The sequence below is a fragment of the Sipha flava genome, unplaced genomic scaffold (assembly GCF_003268045.1).
Source record: "Sipha flava isolate LNK unplaced genomic scaffold, YSA_version1 115_pilon_pilon, whole genome shotgun sequence".
NCBI classification, from domain to species: Eukaryota; Metazoa; Arthropoda; class Insecta; order Hemiptera; family Aphididae; genus Sipha; species Sipha flava.
This window is the reverse complement of record NW_020271739.1, coordinates 963,729-990,970: the sequence shown is the minus strand read 5'-3', so window position 1 is coordinate 990,970 and position 27,242 is coordinate 963,729. Positions and strand designations below refer to the sequence as shown.

At 29.0% G+C, this 27,242-nt stretch overlaps 2 protein-coding genes across 3 annotated transcripts; both read right to left on the bottom strand.

Moving 5' to 3' along the window:
- Positions 1-213: 213 nt before the first annotated feature.
- Positions 214-12,753, bottom strand: LOC112691780. Its single transcript, XM_025566182.1, has 6 exons — positions 12,225-12,753; positions 11,655-12,043; positions 5,045-5,169; positions 1,574-2,212; positions 529-680; positions 214-471 (listed from the first exon to the last, which is right to left on the bottom strand). The coding sequence occupies exons 1-6, from the start codon at positions 12,596-12,598 to the stop codon at positions 222-224; spliced, it is 1,929 nt and encodes a 642-aa protein (XP_025421967.1). The 5' UTR covers positions 12,599-12,753; the 3' UTR covers positions 214-221.
- Positions 12,754-17,860: 5,107 nt separating this feature from the next.
- Positions 17,861-25,864, bottom strand: LOC112691508. Of its 2 annotated transcripts, none has more exons than XM_025565776.1 (6): positions 25,254-25,864; positions 22,427-22,815; positions 20,504-20,628; positions 19,442-20,080; positions 18,233-18,384; positions 17,861-18,170 (listed from the first exon to the last, which is right to left on the bottom strand). In XM_025565776.1, the coding sequence occupies exons 1-6, from the start codon at positions 25,607-25,609 to the stop codon at positions 17,903-17,905; spliced, it is 1,929 nt and encodes a 642-aa protein (XP_025421561.1). In that variant the 5' UTR covers positions 25,610-25,864; the 3' UTR covers positions 17,861-17,902. The 2 variants fall into 2 exon arrangements, with proteins under 2 accessions (XP_025421561.1, XP_025421568.1); XM_025565783.1 differs by having other exon boundaries at positions 18,087-18,170; positions 18,330-18,384.
- Positions 25,865-27,242: the final 1,378 nt, after the last annotated feature.

The window sequence follows — 27,242 nt, the reverse complement described above, 5'->3', positions numbered from 1 at the left end:
ATTACACGCAGAAAATGTCAAGAGGTATTTGGTATTTTGTTTACACTTTTAAATATTCTTATTCTTTAGTCTTCTTGGTCTTCTAGTTCTTGGCACTCAGTTATTCCAGTAAAAACAGTAATGCACAAGAATAAGTAAATGTTTTCAAACTACTTTTCTTTACTTATGAAAATACAGTATAACAATAAAAATTAATAAGAAAAAAAGAAATAATGAACTATTTATAAACTTAAATCTAAAAGTTCTAAGTCTTTTATTTTTACTGAGGTATGAGCAATACATATCCATGTAACACAGTTTTCATATAGTTTAAATGGTCGTTTAACATTACAAAACAATAATTTAAGAAAATCATATAAATAGTTTAAATGAAGATGAGGGGCTTGTTTAAAAGATTCATTCGTAGTTAATTCCATAAACTTTTTGCATTCCTTTGTTATAGTGTCTGCCAAATTCACATTCAGAAGATTTCTATAACAATAAAAAGATTCAATATGATGAACATAACTCAAGTACTTTTCAACCTACAGTGAAGTTAAGCGAATAGGTGTGTAACAGTTAATAGGCCAATTTTCAACACAAGCCTGACATTCACAATTAAACTTGAAAAGATCTGACAACTCATTAATTCTAGTTTCTTTATTTTCTTTCTTGAAATCAACACCATAAGACATCAGTAACTGTAATCAAAATAGAAATCTTACAAAAACAATTTTTAGAGCTTAAAAGCAAAAATAGTAATTGAAGTATTAAAAGTAGTAAAAATGAATTTCAAAATAAATATAAATTTGTAAATCAATAATATAAAAATATCAATTAAGAGAACGTGATAAATTAATAAAAATGTAAAAAGCAAGAGATGATGTACACCGTATTTGTATCTTCCTCCGGTATACCAAAACGCTGATGATCGCATTCAATCATAAGTGATTTCGGGAACCGTACATTATTCAACAATCTATAATTTATCTCCATGATTTTATATGATTATTATAGTACCATCCACTTTTGTAATATTATTCAGTCAACTTCACGCTCTTAATAATAATATTAATAATATTATGACAATGCTCAGCTAGTTCTCTTTATTTGATGAAAAAAATTGATTTAATAATTACAGATTTAACCCAAGTGATTCAATCCAGCTCCAATTGGTGTATAATCCTTTTAAGTTTTATTTTGAAAAATTAGGTTCTTAAAAAAAGGTTATACACTTAACAAATATTGAAAACCAATTTTGTTTTAGTTAAATATTAGTGATTTAATTTAAATCAAATACAGGTATATAGAAGATTTCAAAAATGTTCAATTAGTAATTTGAAATATGTATGAATTTTCAAGTTTAAAGGTATTTATAAATGTGAAAAGAAACTTCTCATAAGCAGATACAAGATTTTTTTTTAACATTTTAAGAAACAAATTTTTATAAGTATTATTAATTTAATTACTGTTGATTATTTTTGTATAAACATTATTTTATGAATGATTATGAATAACCTCTCCACCTCAGGTATAGGTTAAGATAAGTTATCAATGAACATTACTTAAAAATAAAAATATAAACTATAATCACCTGACTTCCTTTAGGAATTGGTTGTATTGCTTTCATAACTCTAATTCTGTCACTCATATCTCCACTGCATCGTATGTTTGGATCACAAGAATGGTTAAATAAATAAATTGTAGGATATAAAGAATATGCAATTGGTAGAGTAGAACGTTTCGTCAATTCAGCAGGTATACAAGGTGCATTCACAGTTAACTTTCGACAATGTGTATCCAAAATGAATAACATACGTACTAAAGAAGCACCAATTGTATTTAAGTAACTATTTGGGATATCAATACCGCTTATCATCAAATATTCAAACATTACTGCACCAAGGCAAAAATAAAATAGCAGTAAATCCATTGATATTTCCTTTTCATTGCAATGCATAGAAAAAGCAGTAACAAAATTTTCAGAATTATAAACATGAGAATCGCTGAAGCCTCTAACCATAGGCTCTTTATAAATCTCAAGCAATTTTTTAACCAATACATAATAATTTATCAAGTTCAATTTGAAATATTCACGGACAAACCACCTCATAGCAAGTTGATTTAAGTTTATATCTCCTGGTAAGGATTTGATGGAAAACATAATTGGACATTCTAATGCATGACCATCTTCATTAGCCTTTTGCATACATTCTTTGCTACAGAAATAAACCTACAAAAAAGTTTAACACATTAAAATTTTTTGCTAGTTAACAATACAATTATGGTTACATATGTCTGCAGTCATATTTAAAAATAAAATACAAATTTAAATTGAGTTTGAATTGAAGTAGTAGTCTTTTGGAATCAAAGGTATACTTAGTAAAATAACTGTTTCTGGAATACCACAGAATGTATAGATAATTGCATCTATTACACTTTTATGTACAGTCTTAATCTTAAGTCTTGGAAAGTAATAAAATTATAGAGGTATGAGGTTTATTACACAAAAGGATTATTGGAACTCCAATTTTCAAACATAAATTGTGTAAACAAAGGAACTCTACAGGATACTGAATATCTTACGTTTAGTAAGTCCACAGATTAATATTTCAATAGAAAGTTATGTGTATGAATAACTCTTTTTTTTAAATTGTAGCAAGGCGTTCTAATGTGAGGTATTAGAATTCTGATACTTTCTCACGAAAACTTTTCAAATCCATAATGGCTGCACAAAAAATATTTGGAATGTCCATTTTCCTATCATTATATTCAAATAAAACCTAATATCCTATATGAAGTTGGAAAAATCCTCTGCTTCAGGATGGCCTTTAAGGTGCACCTTCTATTTAGTAGATTCTATACCTCCCTTGTGAGCAACAGTATTCTAATCCCTAATTATCAATTAAAATTTCTTAAGCTGTATTAGTAAAAGTACTGGTAACCAAACTGCTTGTGTACACTCAATACTTCTTATCCATCTTATAGTATGGCCAACGAAAAGTAGGATATCAGAATGTTTTCCATCTAAAATAATTTTCAATAACATAATAACATAATATAAACAAATAAAGTTTTTATTTTTCAAATAACTTTTATAATTTTACTAATGTTTAGTTAATATTTACAGTAATAATAACAATAATTTCATAAATAATATAGAGATAAATACATTAACTTTAGAAAAAATTGTCATCATAGTCTTCGTCAGGGTAATGGTTATTGGCACTAACAAACACAATTTATCCCTCTTCTTTCATTAAATCTTCATCTTGAATTTTGTTACAATTTTTGCAATATTTTGTCTTATTCTTAAGTGATTGGTTCTAAAGCATTGTTTACTAGTTGTTCAATATCTAATTTAGAGGTATTATTTTTTTCAAACACTTCCCCCTTCATTTGCGCTCAAATCAGTTCAAGCATTGTAGTTTTAACTTTTTCTCGTAGTTCACACAGTTTTTCTAAGGGAAGAATAATATATAGATTTTTTCAAGCCACTTTAGATCATCTGTTTTACGAGTGTTTACTTTCAAGTAATATTCGGCTGGCATAGAATGGTAGGAAACATTGTCCATTACTATTACATATGGTTTTTCTAAAGTGGTTAACATATCAATAAGCCATTTTTTTAAAAAAATCTCTTATTTGTGAGTGTGTCCAACTACTAAATTTACAACAAAAGAAGTTAACTCATCATGGCATACAATAAGTCGACTATCCTTTCCAATCAGTACTTTGAGTTCTCTAGTGTTTTCTGGATTTTGCCAACAATGACCTCAAGTATGATTCTGGTTTATCCAATCTTGTCCAAGTAAACTACTGGCCTTATGTCATAATTCTGTCTCAATTGATTTAATTTTCATAAAAATTTCACTCAAACGACATTCCTCTCCGTAAGAAATGTCAGCCCATCATTACATTTTCTGTACTTGAAGTTTAAATTATACAATAGTTTTGACAGACGATATTGAACCAGGATATTCAATTTTTTCTCACAATGCTATAAATATTTTTTCAATCAATTGATCATTATCATAAGAACTATGAACAATTCTTCTGACAACTTCATTGTCAAAATTATGGATATCTTAATTATAGCCATTAAGTATGTATTGTGAAAAATATTAAACAAAACTGTTAAAAAAACATAATTTTAAACAATATTTTAACAAAATTCCAACTTTAAAAACATGCACTAATAACATAAACCAAGGATATATATCACAGAAAATAGGTATAAAACGTGTACCATGATAAAACTTTGATAATTATAACCACACAAAATGCTATCATATAGTTTAACTTAACTTGTACCATTAATATACGATTTGTAGTATATGCCAACCCTAACAGAATTATGAATATGTTACCCTAAAATGCGTCAAAAGACCATGTTAAAACCACATGCTATATCAATTACTATCTATGAAATATGCTTGCTACATGTAGTCATTTCTAGTCAATTTTTCCAAAAATAGAACCACTGAATTTACGAAAAAAATAGCTGATAGGTGCATGACAATCACGACCTTCTTTTCGTTGGCCATAGTATATTATCAATACATTAAATTCAAGTACACACCACAGAAACCTAGAAACCTGTTAGCTACCGTGCTCCACTTTAACATCAATTTTTTTTAAATCCTATCTTATTGCACACTTGGAATATTTTAGAGGAATTACTAATCCAAATCTAAGTCCATACATTGACTAGGTTTTGAGAAATAGCTATCAATAAGTGAGGGGTATTTGGCTTTTATATAGATATATAATTAAAAATTCAAAATGATTAAAACATATTGGTGGTTAATTAATTTAAACCCTAAGGGCTACAGAAAATCTATTTCTATACCACCACTGACAAATATTGATCATATTCCATGCATTTTATTAGTTCTGAACTAAAATTGAGTTAAGATCAAAATTGACTTATTTAATTTTAAGTAAAATTTTAAATTCATATAATCACTAAAATTATTCATTCAATATATTACAAAATTAGCATCAGGTTGTTGCTAATTATTAATGTACTATAGTTAGGAATTTCAATAAATCTATAACTTACTAATGAACAGTTTGGACAGGGTATAATAGAGCAAGTCAGTTTCATACACTTGTCATAATGGCATAATAAACTATTATGAAGAGAAGCACCACTTATATAAGGTTCGTCAACTGCAACAACATCACCTATAAATCAATATATAATGAACAAAAATCAAATATTAAGATTTAATACTTGTTCAAGGTATATTAAATAAAATATTTAAACCAAAGAATTAATTTACAATTATGTAACAGATAACTCAAATCATTCAACTTTTCCTCAAATAATACCAAACTGCTTTAAAATTAATTGGTTAATAGGTTAAGATTAATACTTATACAGCATAGAAGTTCAAAAAAAAATTGATTAAGGCTGTTGGAGCATAGCATGTTTAAAGGAGTATAATTTGGCATTTTATACGACTAATACATTTGGACTGTCGTTGTGCGAGTAGTAAATAGACATAAGTGTATGTACTCCGTTATCACATTTTCTCGCCCATCTATTATAAATTCTCGAAACTATGATAGTAATTAAAATTTACATTATACAAGATTTTATCATTTATTAATACCTACACATGTAATGATATTTCAAATAATTCTAGTTGAACACTTAAAAATTAAAGCACAAATAATTAATAATTCTTGCGTAATTTATTTAATTTAAAATTAAATAATAATAAAAAAAAAGACATTATTTTATGCATTGGAGTTATAAGCCATTTCTAATGGGCAATCAATCCACGGTCATATCTTGAATTAATTATTTCTATAATCAAATTATTCATATAAAATTATGTAAATTGATGCTCCATGAAATTGGCCCAAAAGTCATAATCTCTCAATATTTTTTCAAATTAGACACCTAGATTTGTGAAAATAATTATAATTATAAATATTATTTAAAATGTGTAAAGAAACTAGAAATTGTATTTACCTTTTGTAGTCCAAATACAAAAATAACAATAATTTCTCTGGTACAATATGTAATGCACCTTGAACTTGATAATAATAATTTGCATTTGTTTTTAATTGTTAATCATTATTTTTTAATACACAATAATTTATTATATTGTTATCTCTTACTTCTTTTGGAGACATTTTATTTCTACTAATTCATCATCTCTGATCAATCCATCTGGAGAGGCAGCTAAGTAGAATTTTTCAATATCTACCATCAATCCAGATGGTTCAATATTGACACCCAATGTATATGCCAACTATTCTTTTGCCTCTTCTTCATGTTCAACTCCATATTTAGTTGATAGATTTCCTTGAAATATTTTCCTTCCGTACAATATCGTTTTTATAGTTTTGACTCGTGAAGTGGTTAATCTAATATAAAATAATTAAATTAAATTAAAAAGAATAAAAATTAAATTGTTATTTTTGGTTGATACTTTTAAAATAATAACAAAGTACCTATTATTAATTGAAACCCATCCTAAATCTATTAATACATTTTAAACAATAATACCCATACGCTTTAATTTTTATTTTTATTTTATATTTTATTTATATGGATATTGAAGAAAATATAAGAAATAATTTTAATACATTATTTATAAATTTAATTATATACTTTGTTTTTTAAAATTATATTAATTTAGAAGTATAATGTGTAAGCTTCTCTGTAAAGTCGCTCTAATGTGAACAATATTATCATTTTTATAACAAAACATTTTTGTGTATATGGTAATATGGTTATTTTGATAATTAAAGTCAATTCTTTTTTTACATTCTCTATGCCAATCTTCACACTTTTGTAGCCTTTTGGAACTCTTTTCTAAGGAAATAATGTCTTCTTTTGTAAGCTTCAGGCTATTTAGATACAAATTTGTTCTGTTATTTAATTCCGATCTCGAGAAATCTGGATGTGAAACAAAGTAATTGCCGCGCAGTCGTTTGATACGACTAACCAATAAACTACGCATTCATCTTGGTACATTTTCACCTTTACTGCTTATTTTATTTTTTTGAAAGCTCATGAAGTTTATTAATATAATTCCTCAAAATATGGTTGGAACATTCTATTTTTTTAAAAATGACGTCAGGACCATAATAACGTTTCGCCAAACGTAAACGTTTCATGACATTGCTATTGCCATCACCCATATTACAAATATAATGTATGATTACAAAAATAAATTGAAATATAATACAATCTATATTTATAAGGGTCACTTGATACTTGCTACGTGTCAATTTTTCATAAAAATAACTTTTTTTTTTCAGAAATATTTATTAGAAAATTAATGAGACTAAAATAATTTTTCGTAACAACTAGCCCCAAACTTTCCTACTAACCAACTAACAATTGTATTTTATTTTTGAAAAATTATGTATATAAACACAAAATATGTATACAACATAAAAGATAATGTTTGACTTAGTGCTTACCAATCATCCAATTATATATTAATTTATGTATTTCTAAACTATTTTTAAAACCATCCACTAAAATGTCTGCTTCCATTGCAGTTGAAGGTGCATTCCAATTTTTAAACCAGAAATGATCTTTACTTTCTAACTCTAATTTTGAAAACCGATAACAAATACAACAATATTTGTTTCTTATGTCTATGAATAAAATTTTTTTGGTTCTCTGACCAATTATACAAGACTGAAATTATATTTGTTAATTATTAATAATAAAATGATATAGCTATACTATATTTACCACTCCTGATAATACACAACCGGCGTTTTACAGTCACACTAAATAACAAATGGAGCAGATGGAGAAACCAACGAAATGGCCTACCACAAGGCAGTGTATTAGCGCCTATGCTATTCAACATATACACCAACGACCAACCCATCATCAAAGAAACAAAACATTTCCTATACGCAGACGACCTGGCCCTAGCAGCACAGGACACAACATTTGAAATAGTCGAACGTAAACTCACCAGATCACTTCAAGAATTAACAAACTATTACACAAAAAAACCAACTAAGATCCAACCCAGATAAGACACAGGTATGCAGCTTCCACCTTAGAAACCGCGAGGCAAAAAGAGAACTAAAAGTTGAATGGCTTGGAAAACCACTGGGAAATACAGAACATCCAGTCTACCTAGGGGTCACACTGGACAGAACCCTTACATTCAAAGAGCAGTGTAAGAAAACTAAAATGAAAGTTGAAGCAAGGAACAATCTAATATGAAAACTAGCAGGTAGCAAGTGGGGTGCAACTCCAAACACAATCCGTACTACTGGATTAGCACTTTGTTTCTCAGCAGGTGAGTATGCTTGCCCAGTATGGAACCAATCTAAACACACAAAACATGTCGACACGGCCCTTAATGAGACATGTAGGATAATAACTGGTTGCCTTAAACCAACGCCACTTAAATATATATATCCATTAGCAGGAATAGTCCCACCAGAAATACGAAGACACGCGGCCACATGCATAGAGAGAACCAAACAATCAATGGACCAAAGACACCCCATGTATGGTTACTTGGGCCCCCCAAAGGAGACTTAAATCTCGAAGAAACTTTATTGCCAATTCAACCACGATCTATGTTACACCGGAACAACACAGAATTAAAAAGTGGAGAGAAGAGTTACAATGCAAAAAAACCTGTCCCACCGGCCGAGCATTTACCATGTGGAGGAAACCAACCCTGGATTATATGGAAGACATTAAATAAGTTAAGAACTGGAGTAGCAAAAACAAAAGTAAACATGAGGAAATGAGGATACCAGAAAGAATCGGACATATTATGTGAATGCGGTGAAGACCAATCAGACGACCACTTACTACAATGCACCTTAGCATCACCAAGATGCACGACTGACGACCTGGCTTTAGCCAACGAAAAAGCAATATCGGTTGCTACTCACTGGCTAAAACAAAATATCTAAACACTTATCTATTCATTAATTTTATATTTTGTATTTATATTTTAACCTACCTATTAACTTATTGTTAGATTATTTTATTATTTTATTAATAGCATATAGTCACAGCACCGGACACGATAAGAAGAAGAAGACTCCAGATGATGCATAGTAATTTATTTTTAAGACCTTTTACTCCAAGCACTGTCTGTAATTACAGCTATTTTAGGACGTCCATATAAATCTACCTCTCCTCTTTCGATAGCCAACCTTGCCTTTTCCTTACCAGCAGCTTCTATCTCATTCCAAACTAAGTTGTACATATGATGATAAACATCATTATGTACATTTTGATACATACAATTACAAATATTTAACATATTAAGGGTAGCACAAAAATTTCTTCCATTTGTGAAAAACCTTAACCGACATTAACGATCGCTGTCACCATTGCCATATTAATACTTAAATTTTTTTTTTTTGGATCTTCATTAAATACATCTTCAGTAAGTCCAAAATTATTCCATTTAAAAACAAATGTACTAATAAAGCCTTTCCTTATTTCATTCACTAAATGTAAACCACAAAAAGAACAATCAAAACCCTTATGGTGAATAGCTTGAATAGACATAATGATAAAACTGTATATCTATTATTCTTCTTCCATTCATTTCAAAGGTCCTAATATTAATAATATCATTAATTAAGCATATTATACTACTATAAATACATATATATCATTAAAATACCCGATGTTGAATAAATTAATATTTCTAAAGCTTTTAAAAATGTTTTGATTAAATTAAGTGTTTCCGCAATATTGATTACACGATAACTCAATCGGAGGGTTTTAAAATTCTTACAGAACATTTTTAAAAACATTTTTTAGACATAGTGTATATTTCAAAATATTTTGACAGTTTTTATACTTTTATAGGTATTTGAAATTTCAGTAAAATTTAATTAAATTACCATCAATATTTTGTATTATCTTGTATTCCATTTCTAAATCTTAAGTATTAAACCTAAAAGTTTAATTCATTTTTAACTATGCAAAGATGATGCATTTGAATATGTTATATAGAGAATAACAATTTTAAATCTAAGAAAACATAAACAGTTCAAATATCAATACGTAGTACAGAAAACGTGTAAATGCTTTCAAAGTTATATCATCTAAATAAAATATTTATATAAACATACATTATTTTAATATCTCAAAGAGTTTTCCAAGTTTCAATAAAAAATTTAAAAAAATTATTTAATTTCAATGAAACCTGATATCCCGTAAATGTTTTTTTTATAATTTTTTGTTAGTTTTCCTTAAATATTTGGAAAATTAAAAACTTACTTTCTAAATATTTCAATAAAACAAAATGTCTCGTCAGTAAAACAAAAATGTAAAAAAAGTATTAAGTACATAGTATTTTAAAGACGTATAATAGTAATTTTAAAAACATTATAAGCTTGCAAATGTCATACATTTAGGTAAATCGAACCTACAAATATTTAAATACTGATTACTTACTTTTCACTCATACTATCATATCCAGATGAACCTGCTTCTGATGTCGCTACTTCAATATTAGTTTCAATATAATTATTTGGCGTGATTATTCCTGGAAAATTCATATTAGAACCAGTTCCAATGTTCTAAAAGATTTAATTTATTTTATTAAAAATCGATAATTAATGGAATTAAAAAAATTAAAATAAGTATTTAAATAATAAATTGTATATTACTCGATTGTCATTGACATTTTTTAGAGGTCAAGTTGGCTAAATTATGTTTTGGTTTTTTTTTTTTTGGAAAAAATAACTTGCGTCGTAATTTTGTTCCAAAATACCAATCTTTTCCCATTTTAAAAAAATTTTTTCACTGTTCAAATTAAAACTATTTTATGTATAACCACAACTGTTCACTAAACTGAACACCAAAAATCAAAACACTATAAAAGTGCACAATATAGCAAAATGAACGAGTCGCAGTAAATATTTCTGTACCCGTTTCTGATTCCGCAATCGTTCAGTCGGGCACCAGCTAATGACGGTCATTATCACGATAAAGACTACAATAACCGATCGACTTTTAATAATTTCAAGAACAACCTCATAGCACATGCACAAGTCACCAAATTTAGGTATTGAATTTTTTTTGTTTTCAAAATTGGCACGACAAAGTTAAAGATTTATTTAGATTCTTTTAATGACCCAATTTACATTTTGAAAATAGCTGTGTATTAGTTAACCTACTACCGATACTAATTGTAGGCTAGGTTATATAGGAAAAATAATTGAGATTTTAGAACGGTTTGCATGTAAATAACATAAAATTAATTTAATGGGTTTTAAGAAGTTAACAGTATTTTTAAAGCCTTATTGAATAAAAAAATTAAAAATATTTCTCCTACATAACCTACAAAAGGAATGATGAATTCATACATATATTCAAAATTGAAATTGGACATTGGGAAGTATTAAACTAATCTTTCTCTTATTGGTCTAAAGGCATACAAAATACAGCATGCTCCAACAGCCTTAACCATCACCATCAGTACCAAGACGACTCTGACAGATACCATAAATTATAAAATATATAAAATTTGTAGGCTACAATCTTTAAAATACCAGTCATTAATATATATATAAATATATATATATATATATATATATAACAGTATCAAAAATGTGCAGACATAATACTTGAATGCTCCCTTAATGGTGTTTGATAACAAATCCTACAATATCAATATAATGAATAATCAAAGACTTACCTGGGTTAATGTCTTCTGTAGCAAATACTCCTCTTCCCATTGTTGGAGAGCACTGGAGTTTAACCAATTTAGAAAGTGCTGGGATGACAGGATGTTTTCCGCCACTTAATTTTTCAATAGAATGTTGATCTACAGGAATATTCCGCTCTTCCAAATCATCACATTTTTTAATATACTCTTTTATTAACTTTTTATGCTGGGACCTCTGTTCTGCTGTCATAACACCATCATCTAGACGCTTTAAGCATTCACTATAGTTTAATTTGGCTTTTTCTCCTCGTCCCAAGTTGTATTCAGTATGACCAGCCTGCTCATATAACTTGTACAACAATTGTGTTGGGTACTGTGACTCTATAGCTCGGCGAATGTCAGTTAAACAAAGTTCGTACCTAAAAAAAAATGTTAATAGAAATGTATACATAAAAATCGTAGGAAAATGAAAAATATGTAATTGATAATGGACATTAACAATATTATTGAAATAAATACACAAATAATAATTGTAGGCCAATAATAACTTATATTATACATGAATAGTTATACATTTATTAACAAGTATGAAGAACTTACCTAACCTCAAGCGGCAGTTTCCATAGATGGTAGTACACGGCAGAGCGGTAGGCCAATGCGTAAGCATGCTGAACAGTACCTGGCTCAGTATACTTCACGCACTTCGTGTACGTTTTGAGCGCCAACACAAAATCGCGGCCGTGGAAGTGCTCGTGGCCTATGCGTAACAACTTGTCCGTCATCTCGCGTTTGATCATCAACTCCTTGCCAGGCCGCATCAGCTCCGTGGGCAGCATGCCGTGTACCTTGAGCAAATCACGTGCATACGCGAACCGAAGTTCCGGCGAGTCCAGGCCAGCTAGCGTCTCGTACACGTTGTCCAGCGAGCCGGTCATCCGAAACCGTCTGCTGTAGAACGAGAAATCGGGATCCATGGCAGATCGATATGAATTATCGAGTTTTAACGTTTTTCCACGATCAATCTGTATCGCTCTTTATGTGACCCAGCGGAAACGTGACCATAGATTAGTATGTAAAACCAATTAGTGTATCTAACTAAACGCAACGGGGGTACGACGTTGAAATAACCGACAGCGCGTCGTACCGGGACGGAGCCGCGAATGTAGATTGCCAACATAAATTGCCACGGCGAACTCGGTTCGAAAGACTTGCCATTCGACATTTCGCGACCATTGGTTGGCGAGAGTGTCAATGGTATGACCGCCATTGCGGTGGCGGTCCCAATATTTCTCGGAACCAGCGCGGACACGGGTACCACGAAATCAAGCGGAAAAACCGTGAGACTATTTATAAATTACATCGTGCAATGTCGAGCTACGAAATGTCATCGATTGAAATATTGTATTACAGCGGTTCTCAAACTTTTTTTTTTGGACTCAATTTAGCCACGGTGCCCTGATGTGATTAACATGAAAGACAGGACAAAAAAAAAATTCATTGATAACTAATTTTATTAATTTTATTAAAATTTCACTTAATTATAAATTAATGAATTTTTAAACTTAAAAATTAAATAAATAAAAATTATTGTTATAATAATATAATTACTATCCAAATTACGATCCACGCGTATGATACGCGTCATTATAATCTATTGACTTGTATTGACTGTTTCACATTAACGCGTATCGTATGCTGCGTATTTTATTTTCAAAAAGTATTGTGTCAATTTGAAAATTTAAATAAGTAAAAATAAAAAGTAGATATGTCACAGTTCAATATTGATACCGAACTTCTCATCATTGAAGTGGAGTCCCGAAGAAATTTGTGGCACGCTGGTGATGAAGAATATAAAGATAGAGATATTCGTCTAAAAAGTTGGCAAGAAGTAGCAACAAATCTAATTGATAACTTCGAAGACTTTTTAGAACTCATTGTACAACTATCTGGTAAGCAAAGGCCACAAGACTTTCGTCTTCAAGCGTCAAAACTCGAATGTCGTCTAGCGGTGAGTATAAATTAAAAATATCATATGAAACGCGTAGACGATACGCGTAGATGTGAAAACGCAGAAACAGAGCGTATGAAAACGCTCTTTTCAGGCATTTTCATCGGTCGCGTTCCATACGCGCGGCTGTGAAACGGGCTTTAGACGCACGATTGACAATTTGAATTTTTGCGACGCAACTGAGTAGGTATTCCATACAACTACAAAACTCAGTCGCAAGAGACGCGCAGCAGGTATATAATCTATATTGTTATCATAAGACATTTTAAAATTATATAGGTAAATCAAATAAACAGTATCAAATTAACAAGTCGACGATAATCGATCACGCGTCTAGTGCGTTTTGACCACCTACCAAGCGGTCGTCAGTTGCGCGGCGGTGTTGGGAATAGGTTTCATTTAAAAATAGGAAAAGCCGTTAAAATTAGAGTCGCGCGTTTACAGACGCGCACTAAGTAGTCGCACCTTTAATATATACAATGAACAGGAATTATAAAATGTAATTGATAAGAATGACAATACTTAACAAATGTGAATAGAATAGACAAATAATATTAGACATATATTATCTGTCTCATCGTTGCTCTCGTCGGGGTGTGCCCCCAAAAATATTATTTAAATTTAAATATCTAATATTTATAACAATTTATTTTAAAACTTTAATTGATGGAATACTGAGGTCTGTTAAAGTTGTAATAGTTTTTATACACTCTCACGTAACTTTCAAAATGATTTTTACTCAAATTATTATTCTATGGCGCATGTTAGAATATAATTATCTACAAATACAAGAATGTATTTTTATTTGAAATATGAATTAAAAAATATTAAAAATTATGTCTTATAACAATAAATAATATTTATAAATACTTCTTAATCGCGACAAAAGAAGTACGTTATAAAAGACTTAGTTTCCTGGTGCCTGGAGGCCGGCGGAAATATAATTTATATTGTAATTTTAAACATTATTTATGTACTAAAGAAAACATAAGTAAATATTATTAAAAACGTCATACTTTAAATTATAACCAAAAATTAATACTCTAATGACAAAAGAAAAAATGAAAAGGGGTATCCAGAAGTCTAGACTACTTATGCAGACGAAATAAAAAAATATATAATAAAAAAATTACTAAAACAGTTTTTGTCAACGGGTTCCTTACCATGAGATTGACCCGAATGGCGGTAACATGTGTCCAAAATACCCAAAGGAATAAAATGGATTTTGTATGACTAAACGGGTAACTTACTATAATACGAATAAGAAAACAAGAATGTGTCTATTTGGTAAATGACGTAAAGCGCCGACGTACTATTACAAATAAATACTAATGACATACAGCATTAGGGACGGGCGCCCATGGGGTGGAAAATATAAAGCTAATAATACTAATAATAATCATATACAACATATATAAAAAAAGATGCCGTATCGACAATAATACAATAATATTTTGTTAATACAACCATAAAGAAAAACCTGTCCGTGACGGATACAACTGAACTGGATTCAGCAGCACGTCCAAAATGACGTTAAAACGATGACGCCCACGCAACTTGACTCGTCCAGCCGTAACATTCTGATGCTTCTCACATTAATATATCCAAGCAAGTTGTTACGCTTTGTTTTGCCAATGTCTTCATTTAAAGAGGTTTTCTTTCTGTTTTTATTATTTCCGCGACCCAGCTGCGTATTAAGATATTCAGGACGCTACAACGTGTCTCTTTAATATCGTGTTCTAATCGGCCAATTCAAATTTTGGGCGTTTTTCTAATATGGACATTATCTATTATCAATAAGCTCGTTGTTTTTACTCATTAAAACTAGATACATCTATACAGTGTGTTCAACGATAAAAGTAACACGAACTATTTTGAAAGCATGACCTTATATGCCATTCAAATTTTTTATAATTCATAGAGGACATAAAATTACATTTTTAATAAATCTATATTTTTTAAAACAAAAATTTTGCGAATGCACAACACAATTTTTTTTTTTTAATGACAGCCCTATTTTTGAGTTCAAATTTGAATTATGTGAATTTTTTCAAGCAACTTTGACATTTAAAGATTTGCTCTACAAAATTGACTGATTGAGAATGAATTAAATTTTCGATTTATAACATTTGTATTTATCGTATTTTTCAACAGTCTACTTAGAGTTATACAAATTTATAAGTGATTCCGTATGAATTTTTCTTAAAAATTAAGTGTACTGCCATAAGTACAAGTAATTTACATTACTTCTACAGAAATATTAATATTAATATAATTTCTTGTAAGTGGTATAATTTTAGTTGATTAAAACTAACACATAAACAAACAAACCAACACATATTCTATTATTTTAATTCAGTTTTAAAATAATTTGATTTTAATGAACAATTAAATTATGTACAGATGAGTTTTGATTAAATTTTACAGTTGATCGTATAAATTGCTCGAAGTTATTACCATTATTTGCAATGCATGTTTCACAATATCGCAATACTTCTGTCACAGAAAGTATTTGTTCCTCGTTTAACTGTGCACATGCAATAATTATTGATTTTTCAAATCTTGAAGATCATTTAGTGAGTTGTAATAGATTTATAAATACTATGCTTAAAGGCTGGAATTAGATAATTTAATTCTTTATCAAAACTCAATAAGTATGATTGTATATTAATTAGAAAAAAATTCTCGAGAAGAGTATTCGATTATTAGTCTATGATATGGAATAATTTTAACATTTTCTACGGACGTAAAAATTCCTTGTTCCACCTCTAGTCATCGAAATCAAAATTCTTAACTCATTAGAAATTGTACTTTATTGTTACAAAAATCGGATATAGACTTACTTAAAGCTTTTGAACTGCTTCAAACGGCCTTAAATAAAATGAAAGAAAATGCGTGATCATTTTGAAGTATTTGAGGAAGCTGAACAAATAGCAACTTCGTGGGGAGCCAACATTCAAGAACATGAGAAAAAGAATAACTACTAAATATTTTGATGAATTAAGTAGAGATGAACATCTCTTTGATGCTGAACAATACTTTAAAACACAAATTAGTACCGTACTCTCGATATTTTTGAAAAACTAAAACACCATTTCAATGGTATGAACAAAATAATAAAATTCTTTGCTTCCATAATACTAATTAACATATGTTAAATGAATGAAAGTGAACTTAAACATTCAGCTACCTTTTTAGTAGGCAATTAAGAAAATATAGATTAATAAATAATTAATAGATTTAATGAACCAAATTATTCAATTATAACAAACGTTTGAAAATCAAATTTCAAAATTAAATTCTGTATTTGACTTGTCAAAATTTATAAAGATAGACAATTATTTAAGTGGCAAATGTGTCAGATTTACGTACAGCTTAATTTCTTTTTTAATAATACCAGTGACGGTAGCAAATGCAAAAAGTAAGTAGTATTAAATAATTTAAAATAATTAAAAACAATCTTCAAAGTACAAAGTACCAAATTCGTTTGTCAAGTTTAGCTATATTATCAATAGAAAACTGTCAAAAAATTAACATATCAGATATAATATCTACTTTAGCAAATAAGAAGTCCAGAAAAATGTTTTAAGTTTATAGTTTTAATTGTTATTCATTGCAATTGTAATTTACCTATTTTGTTAGACATCAATAATATTAAGTATTAAATTAATAATACTTATTATTAATTAAATGATTCTAAAATAATAAGTGTTATCACATTTACAAACAACAATGATAAAGGGTATCTCATCAGAGTGCATTAATTAACTTCAAATAGGATTCAGCTATAGTAGTGTAATCAAGATTTATTTTCAGTAGAGGGGGTTATATAATAGAAAAAACTGAATTTTGGAAGGTTAGGTGGGCGAACAAGGTCTAAGGTTAAGTTATACAAATAAGGGGTTACGACCCTCCCCAGTTGGGTAACTACACGGAAAATCAGAGTACTAACTTCTTAGAGTAGTTTTATTGGTTACCAATTAAAATATAAAATTTCAATATAATCATAAACATAATTCCAAAATCACAATGTGGAAAACAAAATCAGATAATTTAACCAGTCTTTGAAGATTAAAAGTTAATAATCAGCATTAAGTTTAATAAGAACTCATAATGTAACCTGCAATTAATATACTATATATTTAGAATGAAACAATATTGTATGTAATATTCGATTTATATTAATAAATTTATACTTAATACTTTTATAAAATTGTATGATAAAGAATTATGAAAATATAATAAAACAAAATATTTACAAGAAAAAAAATTACAAATCATTTTTCAACTTATTAATTAAATCTGAAAGTTCACATTCATCAATGCTCACTAAGGTATGAGCAAGACTTATCCATGTAACACAGTTCTCATATAATTTGAATGGTCGTTTAACATTACAAAACAATAATTTAAGAAAATCATATAAAAAGTTTAAATGAAGACTAGGGGCTTGTTTAAATGATTCGTTCGCAGTTAATTCCATGAACTTTTTGCATTCCTTTCCAACAGTGCCTGCCACATTCACATTCAGTAGATTTCTAAAATGAATAAGAGAAAAAGTTAAATTTGATGAACTCAAGTATAGTAATTTTCAACCTACAATGAAGTTAAGCGATTAGGTAAGAAACGGTTAGTAGGCCAGTTTTCAACACAAGCCTGACATTCACAATTAAACTTGAAAAGATCTGACAACTCACTAATTCTAGTTTCTTTATTTTGTTCCTTGAAATCAACACCATACGACATCAATAACTGTATCAAAAGAAATATCAATCATATAAAATAAATTAGTCGAGTAGGAATAATACATACATGAGTAATAATTTAAGTAAAATTAAAAAAGTAGTAAAAAGTAATGTCAAAATAATTTGAATTTGTATAAGCATATAAAAATATCAATTATCTTGGAAAACTAGGTCCTTAAGTTATAAGCTAACAAGTACTGAAATCCCATTTTAAGTTTATACCTCTTAATTGTTTTAGTCAAATATCAGTATTTAATTTAAATCATGTTTACATTAAATTTGTAAATAAAAGTTTTCAAAGATATTAAAGGACAAATCATAAGATTTTATGCATTTTTTAGATTAAATTAGGTTTTTTTAAATGTGAAGGGAAGCAGATTCTAGCACATTTTTAGGTATTTCGATAGCTATTATCTTTCCTAATTTATTTCATACCTATAGACATAAATATTTGTCCTTATTTATTTTACAGTCTATTACTATAGTACAAACAATGTTTTAAGTGCTTAAATAATCTCTTCACACTGGTATATAAAAAAAGTATAATGAAACTTCCTGGTGGAAAATTAATAAATCAACTAATATATAATAAAAATTGTAAGTAATCAAATCATCAATTGCATTCTATGTATAACTCATTTGATTTTTTTCCCTAATAATATCAGTTATTTATAAATTATCAGAACCCACAATTCGAAACTATTAATTTTTATTCAAATAAAATAATAGATTTAGCAGAAAATTCAAAATTCAACAATTGATAACGAGAGGTTTCTGATTAGTTATTATATTTAGTTGGCACTTGAATTTCAGAATAGATTAACAAATAATTGATAATGAAAAAATAATGTTTTTTCATTATAATTAAATAAAAATCATATAAAATTGCTAATATTTTTAGTTTGTTATTATGTTCTACTATTATTGACATGCAATGTCTAATTTAATGTCTATGCCATAATTCATTGTTAAGCCATTGAATATATTTTTTTTTTGTTGAGCTATAAAAGTTCTTTCTTACTGAAAGCCCTTAGTAAAAAAATAAGAATAAAAACTATAATCACCTGACTTCCTTTAGGAATCGGTTGTATTACTTTCATAACTCTAATTCTGTCACTCAAATTTCCACTGCCTCGTATATTTGGATCACAGGAATGATTAAATAAATATATTGTAGGATATAAAGAATATGCAGTTGGTACAGAAGAACGTTTAGTCATTTGAGCAGGTATACAAGGTGAAATCACAGTGAGCTTTCGACAATGTACATCCAAAATTAGTAACATACGTACCAAAGAAGCACCAATTGTATTTAAATAACGGTTTGGGATATCAATACCGCTTATCATCAAATACTCGGACATTACTGCACCAAGGCAAAAATAAAATAGCAGTAAATCCATTGATATTTCTTTTTCATTGCAATGCATAGAAAAAGCAGTAGCAAAATTTTCAGAACTGTAAACATGAGAATCACTGAAACCTCTAACCATTGGCTCTTTATTATTCTCAAGCAATTTTTTAACCAATACATAATAATTAACAAAATTCAATTTGAAATATTCCCGGACAAACCATCTTATGGCTAGTTGATTTAACTTTGTATCCCCTGGTAAGGAATTGATGGAAAACATAATTGGACATTCCAATGTATGTCCATCTTCATTAGCCTTTTGCATACATTCTTCACCACAAAAATAAACCTGTAAAAAAGTCAACCATTTACATTTTCTTCTCATTAACCTTACACATAAGGTTATAAATAACTAAATTACAACAAACTCTCAATTTAAATACACAATACAAATTTTGAGGATAAACATTTTTTAGAAAAAAAAAAACTTGTCAATTGAATTAAATTACAACATATTATGGTAAAATGTAACTTGAACCCTAAAAGCTAGTATGTAAGTAAGCTAATATGTATTGCTGCTTCCTATACTACTACTGGCAATTATTAATCATAGCACATGCATTGTTAGTTTAAGTTGCAAGTGATATAAAGATAAAAATTGAAATTTAATTTAAAGACCTATATTCTCAAAAATTTGAATAGCATCAGGTTGTTGTCAATTATCAAAATACTAAGTTAGTTATAAACAAATGTCAATAAATTTATAACTTACTAATGAACAATTTGGACAGGGTATAATAGAGCAAGTCAGTTTCATACACTTGTCATAATGGCACAATAAACTATTATGTGGAGAAGCACCACTTATATAAGGTTCATCAACAGCAACAACATCACCTATAAATCATATATAATGAACAAAAATCTAATATTAAGATTTTAATACTTGTTCAAGGTACATTAAGCTAGAGTCAATTTACAATTATGTAACAATTAACTTAAATTATTCAACTTTTCCTTAACTTACCAACTTGAGCCCAGTACGGCCTAACTTTTGAAGTTCAAGCCTGTCCAAAATACAATTTTACTAATGATACCCAGCCCGACCCGATTTAATTAACTTAGATATATGATCCAGGCCAGTCCAATACGTTAAATAAACTTAAATATATACAATATAGCCAGTCCCACTCCAAAATTTCACTGAAATATATGGCCTTGGCCATATTCAAATAGTTTAAAAACACTACTTTACAGTGTACACTGTTACCAATTACTACTTACAACCTAATACCTACATTGTGTTAAGTAAATAAACGACCAGTCTTCGATACACCCGTGCCTACACACTTCACGTATGGATTACGATTAATATATGACGCACTTCGATCATTATTCACAATAAGCAATACGAGATACAAAAACAATCAAAATAATAAACATTAGAAAATGTATTATAAACTGTCAATACATTTAACTCGTCCCATTGATCAGTAATATAAATGATAACCGAGTACAAAATAAGGACTGTACTATTGAGAATAGTATTCCCAAAGTTATAGATTATTTTAAAATACGTATTTCTGAATTTTATGTTATCAGTAATTCGTTACAATACAAATCAAATGATAAATTAGATTTAAATGAAATATTTATCAATATCATAAACGAAGCCCTGCTTTACCCATTTAAACAAAATTGACCCGGCACAGCCCAAACCCGGTTTTGGTGACACCAAGCTCAGCCCAGGCCAGGATGGCCCATTCTGTGCAGGGCTCTACCTACTACCTGCATCAGTCGCGTAAACCGAAAATATTTTTTCGAGATGGACTACTGTGTTAAATTACCACTACTATCTAAGAATTTTTTAACAAGACTTGTAGGTACTTATCTAAATTTTATTTACAAAATGTCCCAAAAAGATTTAACGTTGGACGCAAATTCTAAATAAGCGTAAAGCACCATTAAAATATAACATACTTTTAAAAATAATTTTTAAGTTTAAGACATTTGAGGGGAGGGGGTGAAGCCCACTAAGCTCTCCCTATATACGCCACTGCATGCATGAATATATTAATTTGACAAATTAACAAAGTAATGCAAGGAAATGTATAAAATAGATAGTATAAAAGTATAAATAATATATATATATATATATATATTACCTACATGTTTTAGTTATTTTATAAATTATCTAATTATTTCATAAACTACAGATTCAATTATTTAACTACAATATACATATATATATATAATTAATACATTATAAAATCTGTGGATTATTATTTCATGACTGGCAATATCTAATTCTTAATATACATTTTTTTCAATTTCTTTTATTAAAACTTAATATTTGTTGGTAACAGATTCTAAAATAATATAAACATAGTTAGGGTAGCCAGATTTTGAAATCCCTAAACTGGAACATTATATGGAAACAAAAAAGTATATAATTTTTTAATTTAAATATTTATTAGCTAATAGAAAATACATTATTTTTGTACCTAACTATGCCATATAGATAACCATAATATAATAAACAATATTGTTTCATGTTTCATTATTAAATAATACAATATTAATGTTATTTTCTGTTTCAATTAACTGGATCAAATGATCAGTTGGGACTCCAGGACACACATTCAAAACCGGGATGAATGGCAAGCCAAAATATAACAAATGAGCAAAGATTTACCTGGGTTAATGTCTTCTGTAGCAAATACACCTCTTCCCATTGTTGGAGAGCACTTAAGTTCAACCAATTTAGAAAGTGCTGGGATGAAAGGATGTCTTCCACCAGTTAATTGTTCAATAGAAGGTTGATTTTCAGGAAAATTCCGCTCTTCCAAACCATTACAGTTTTCAATACACTCTTTTAATAACTTTTTGTACCGAGACCTCTGCTCTGCTGTCATAACACCGTCATCTAGACGCTTTAAACACTCACTATAATTAAATTTGGCTTTTTCTCCTCGTCCTAAATTGTATTCAGCATGACCAGCCCGCTCATACAACTTGTATAACAATTTTGTTGGGTACTTTGACTTTATCGCTCGGGGTATGTCAGCTAGACAGAGCTCATACCTAGAAAAATGTCAATAGAAATGTACAGATAAAAATAATCAGAAAAATAGGAAATGTTAAACATAACAAAAAACTTTAAAATAGTTTCATTTAATCTCACAAATAGTTATTGTAAGCCAATTTTATTAGTAATTGATAATTATGAATTTTTTAATGGATATGAAGACATTGATGTTACCAACATAAGATAGAGATGGGCAAGATACTTGAAAAAATATATCTAAATATAATGACGGGTTACACAAGGCTGATAAAACAGGAACATTTCATCAACAACATCTAAATTGGTGACAGAACGTTTTGGAATCCACTCAAAAGCGTTTTTGTTTTCAGCGACTTTTGCCTGTTTGGTGTAACAGGTATGATGCGATAATTAGCAATTGGTATTTTAAAATATAAACGAAGTATAATTATATCTAACATTTTTATTCGTATATGTTTCCAATTTATTACTTTAAGTATAAACAAAAAGTTGTTTTATTGTTGTTTCCAATTTGTTACTAGATTAGAAAAATTAAGCTGTGTTTTTGTTGTGTAAGCCTAGTAAAAATGTGCCATTAGATACGTCAATTTCTCCTAAAAATATGATACAATTGAAATTTCTCAAGATACAAAATAGTAGATACATTTTTTGTACAGTTTTAAACACAAAATCTTTTCTTTTTATTTTAATATTTAAGTAGGAAAAGTAATAAAATTCATAAAATTTTCCATACCGTTTACTTTAAATAAAATTAAAAAACATGAACGTTTTAATATAAGCTACAGTAATAATACCCATTATCTTTTTTTTGGATTATATAAAATATAAATCAAATCAATTTAAATTAATTCTTTACTTATTACTTTATTTAAAAAATAACAATTATTTTTAAGAAATATTAAATTTTTGAACATTTTATCACAGAATCAAAAGCTTGACGAAAATGAAGCTAAACAAAAAAAAAGAAAAACATTTTTATAACTGGCACTGAATAACACAAATTATGTTTTAAAGCAAATAAATAATTTAGCCTAATTTACCTAAAGTAGGTCTATACTTAGAAACATGTTTTCAACATACTATGTCTGTTTGAAACATGATTTCAATTAATTATATCAGTAACCTATATACATAAGGCAAATGTAAATATACTTTTATTTTTTCTCAGAAAAAATATATTTTCATTTGTATCTTGTATATTTATGTCATCAAAATTTAAATACAAAATACACAGCCATAAAGAGTATCTGGATACAAGATATAACTCACATGTTAAAAGATAAAATACAAATGAATCGAAGGTACTCTATATTCCTGAATATAACTTAACCTTAAAAAAAAAAAAAATCAGAAATTTGGGTGCATATATATGTATAGGCAGATTTTAAAATAAGGGAATATGCAAGGAAAGTCAGTCTTCTTACCTCTCATAGTGCTTATAAAATATTTTATTTAACATTTTTCTCTAAACACTCAACTAAAAAATTCACATGCAATAGTTGAAAAATTGGCTTTACAATTTAGTTTATGTCACTACCTATGTATTAAACAGTGTTCTACAAAACTAATACTAAATAAAAATCATAAGGTATTATGATGTATGTTTTTTTTTTTGCTTTATTAAAATATATTTATAATCTATTATATAAAATAATAATTTAAAACTTTTAAATGTTAAAACTTTAAACATTTATACAGTACATGAATAGTATGTGAAGAAAATAGTTCTGTAATACCTCAAATATATATACCTATTTATAATTACTTAGTAATTATATGGGCCTATATGGAACACTGATAATGATATATGGATTATAATCCCGCTGCCTTTTATTGCCACTATAAACCCTGTTCATAGTTAAGTACAAAACAATAAAATTACCAATAATACAGCTTTTAAATATCATGTTTAATCACAAAAAAAGTGTAAGATATTTAACTATCTCTCAAAATAAGAGATCATGAAAACTCGTGTTACTGAAAATTTTAAATCCGATGTGGTTAAATGTGTTGAAATAGATAAAGAAATATAAAATTGGAAAACAAAAGGGGAAAAAAAAATATTTAGTTGTACTAACTGCGATTGTAACAAAAATACACCAAAAATTTAAAATTTGTTGTTAGCACTGATGGAAGAGCTTAGTTAAACAATTTTAATTAAAGAGTAAAATCAATAATAAAAAGATTACTTCAGATATAAATACGGAACAAAAATAAAAATAAAAAACTTATCAACGCAAAACTCTTTAACCGTCAGGTAATTGAATTCATTCCAACATGCATTTAACGTTCAGAAAGAGGAACTCAAGGATTAGAAACTATCGACGGTGTTGACACGGGAAAAAAATTTGTCGGTAAAATAGATTAAAAGTCGATGATAAAAATTAGATGAATCCAAAACGCGAAGTTGTACCGGTACCAATTTGAAGCGTACGACGAAAGGGTATACACCTACCGGTTAAGGTGGAAGTACGCCGCGGACCGGTTGGCCAACGCGTACGCGTGCTGAACGGTGCCGGGCTCGGTTCCGACCACGCACTTCATATACTCGTTGAGCGCCGCCACATAGTCGCGGCAACGGAAATGATCGTTGCCTATGCGTCGCACCATGTCCGTCATCTCGCGGTTGAACACTACCTCCACGCAGGGCTGTACTAACTCCGTGGGCAGCATGCTGTGTTCCTTGAGCAGATCGCGCACGTACGAGAACCGAAGTTCCGGCGAGTGCAGACCGGCCAGCGTCTTGTAGACGTCGCCCAGCGAGCCGGTCATCTGGAACCGTTTGCTGTAGTACGAGAAATCGGGATCCATGGTTGAGACCGACGATGAACACCACACTGTCGAGATTGCAATTGCCGAGATGAAAAACTCTGTCTTTATGTTCCGGACGGAGAGCAGACGACAATGGACAAAAGCGCGACGACGAAATGATCGCCGGTGCGTCGAGTCGGGATGATGGAGCCGCGAACGCGCCCCGGACCAACGCGCATTGCCAACCTAAATCGCCCCGACGGAACCGATGCGACGGACTTTACGGACGAACTTACGACTCGTTCATCGCGATCGTTGGTTGGCGGGAGTGTTTCGTTCGTACATTCGCCGGGCGGCGTAAATTTTTCCCGGAACCGGCTCGGACATCGGATACCGCGAAATCAAACGGAAAAACCCCGAGACTATTTATGACTTATAAACTACGCGGCGAACACAAAGCATACGCGAAGGGAATAGACGTTCTCGATAAATCACGAAAATAGTTTTGAACGAGAAAAATATAATTCTCTTCCTGCGTTGTAGAACACGACGAGATACGTGTTACAGGTAATTTAGACTTCGATTTCCGATAGGAACAAGGCCGGGAAGAAACTCATCACTTATCGATTTGAACTAGCGTTTTCACTTTCCATTATACGAATGGGCTATAATAATGTTAATAAAATGAAAGTTATTACTCGACGGACGATATGGAATTTCGATTGCATATTATTATTAAAATAATAAAATATCCAATATAAAATATCGATGCTTTATTATTTTGTGTATAATGTACGTTAAAGAATTTTACACTAGTATTTTTTTGTTAATAATTATACCAATCTCGTTTTGCTACGATTATTTTTAATTGAAAAGTTATACAATTCATTCTCATACTATACATTATTATGGCGTATAACTTAACATATATGTTAAGGTATACACATAACATTTTACAATTCGCATAGGTATGTAGTGATGTTAAAATAAGGAATTTTATTTATTTTTTGTATAACACCGTATTATACCAGTATTATACCGTATAGAACCTTGCAGTACCTTAAATTAGAAGAAATTTAACAAAGGTTATCCCATTTTTAATTATGAAAAATAAATTATTTTAAAATAGAATAATTAAAAAAAATGGATAACAAGTTAGAAAAAATTAAAAAAACACATAATACAAGAATTATTCACCAAATTCATCAAATTAATATTTAGTTATGTTATCGATTTGCAATTATGATATAGGTAACATACGTATGTATGTTATACATAGAAATACATATTTTTTAAATAGAAATAAAGAGAAAACTATACTTAATACTTTTATACTTATTTATTATCTCATTTTACCCATATATTTACAATATTTGATTATTATAATAGTACAATAAATTGATTTTAGTCATTTTTAACACCTGGATTCTAAATTAATACGATTACAATAATATTGTATACTTTAATTTTTATAATAATACTGTACTTTATTGGAGATCCATTCTATAAGTACAACTAAAAAATTAATAGTTGAGTTACTATAAATAACTAAAAATAACCCTTTAATTTTTTTTTTTTTTTATACTGTCTGTATAAAATAATTTTATACCATATATATAATACCTTGTACAATAGTTTTATACCACTGTATAATACAAACTCGCATCACTACGCATATGAATGTAAAATTTGT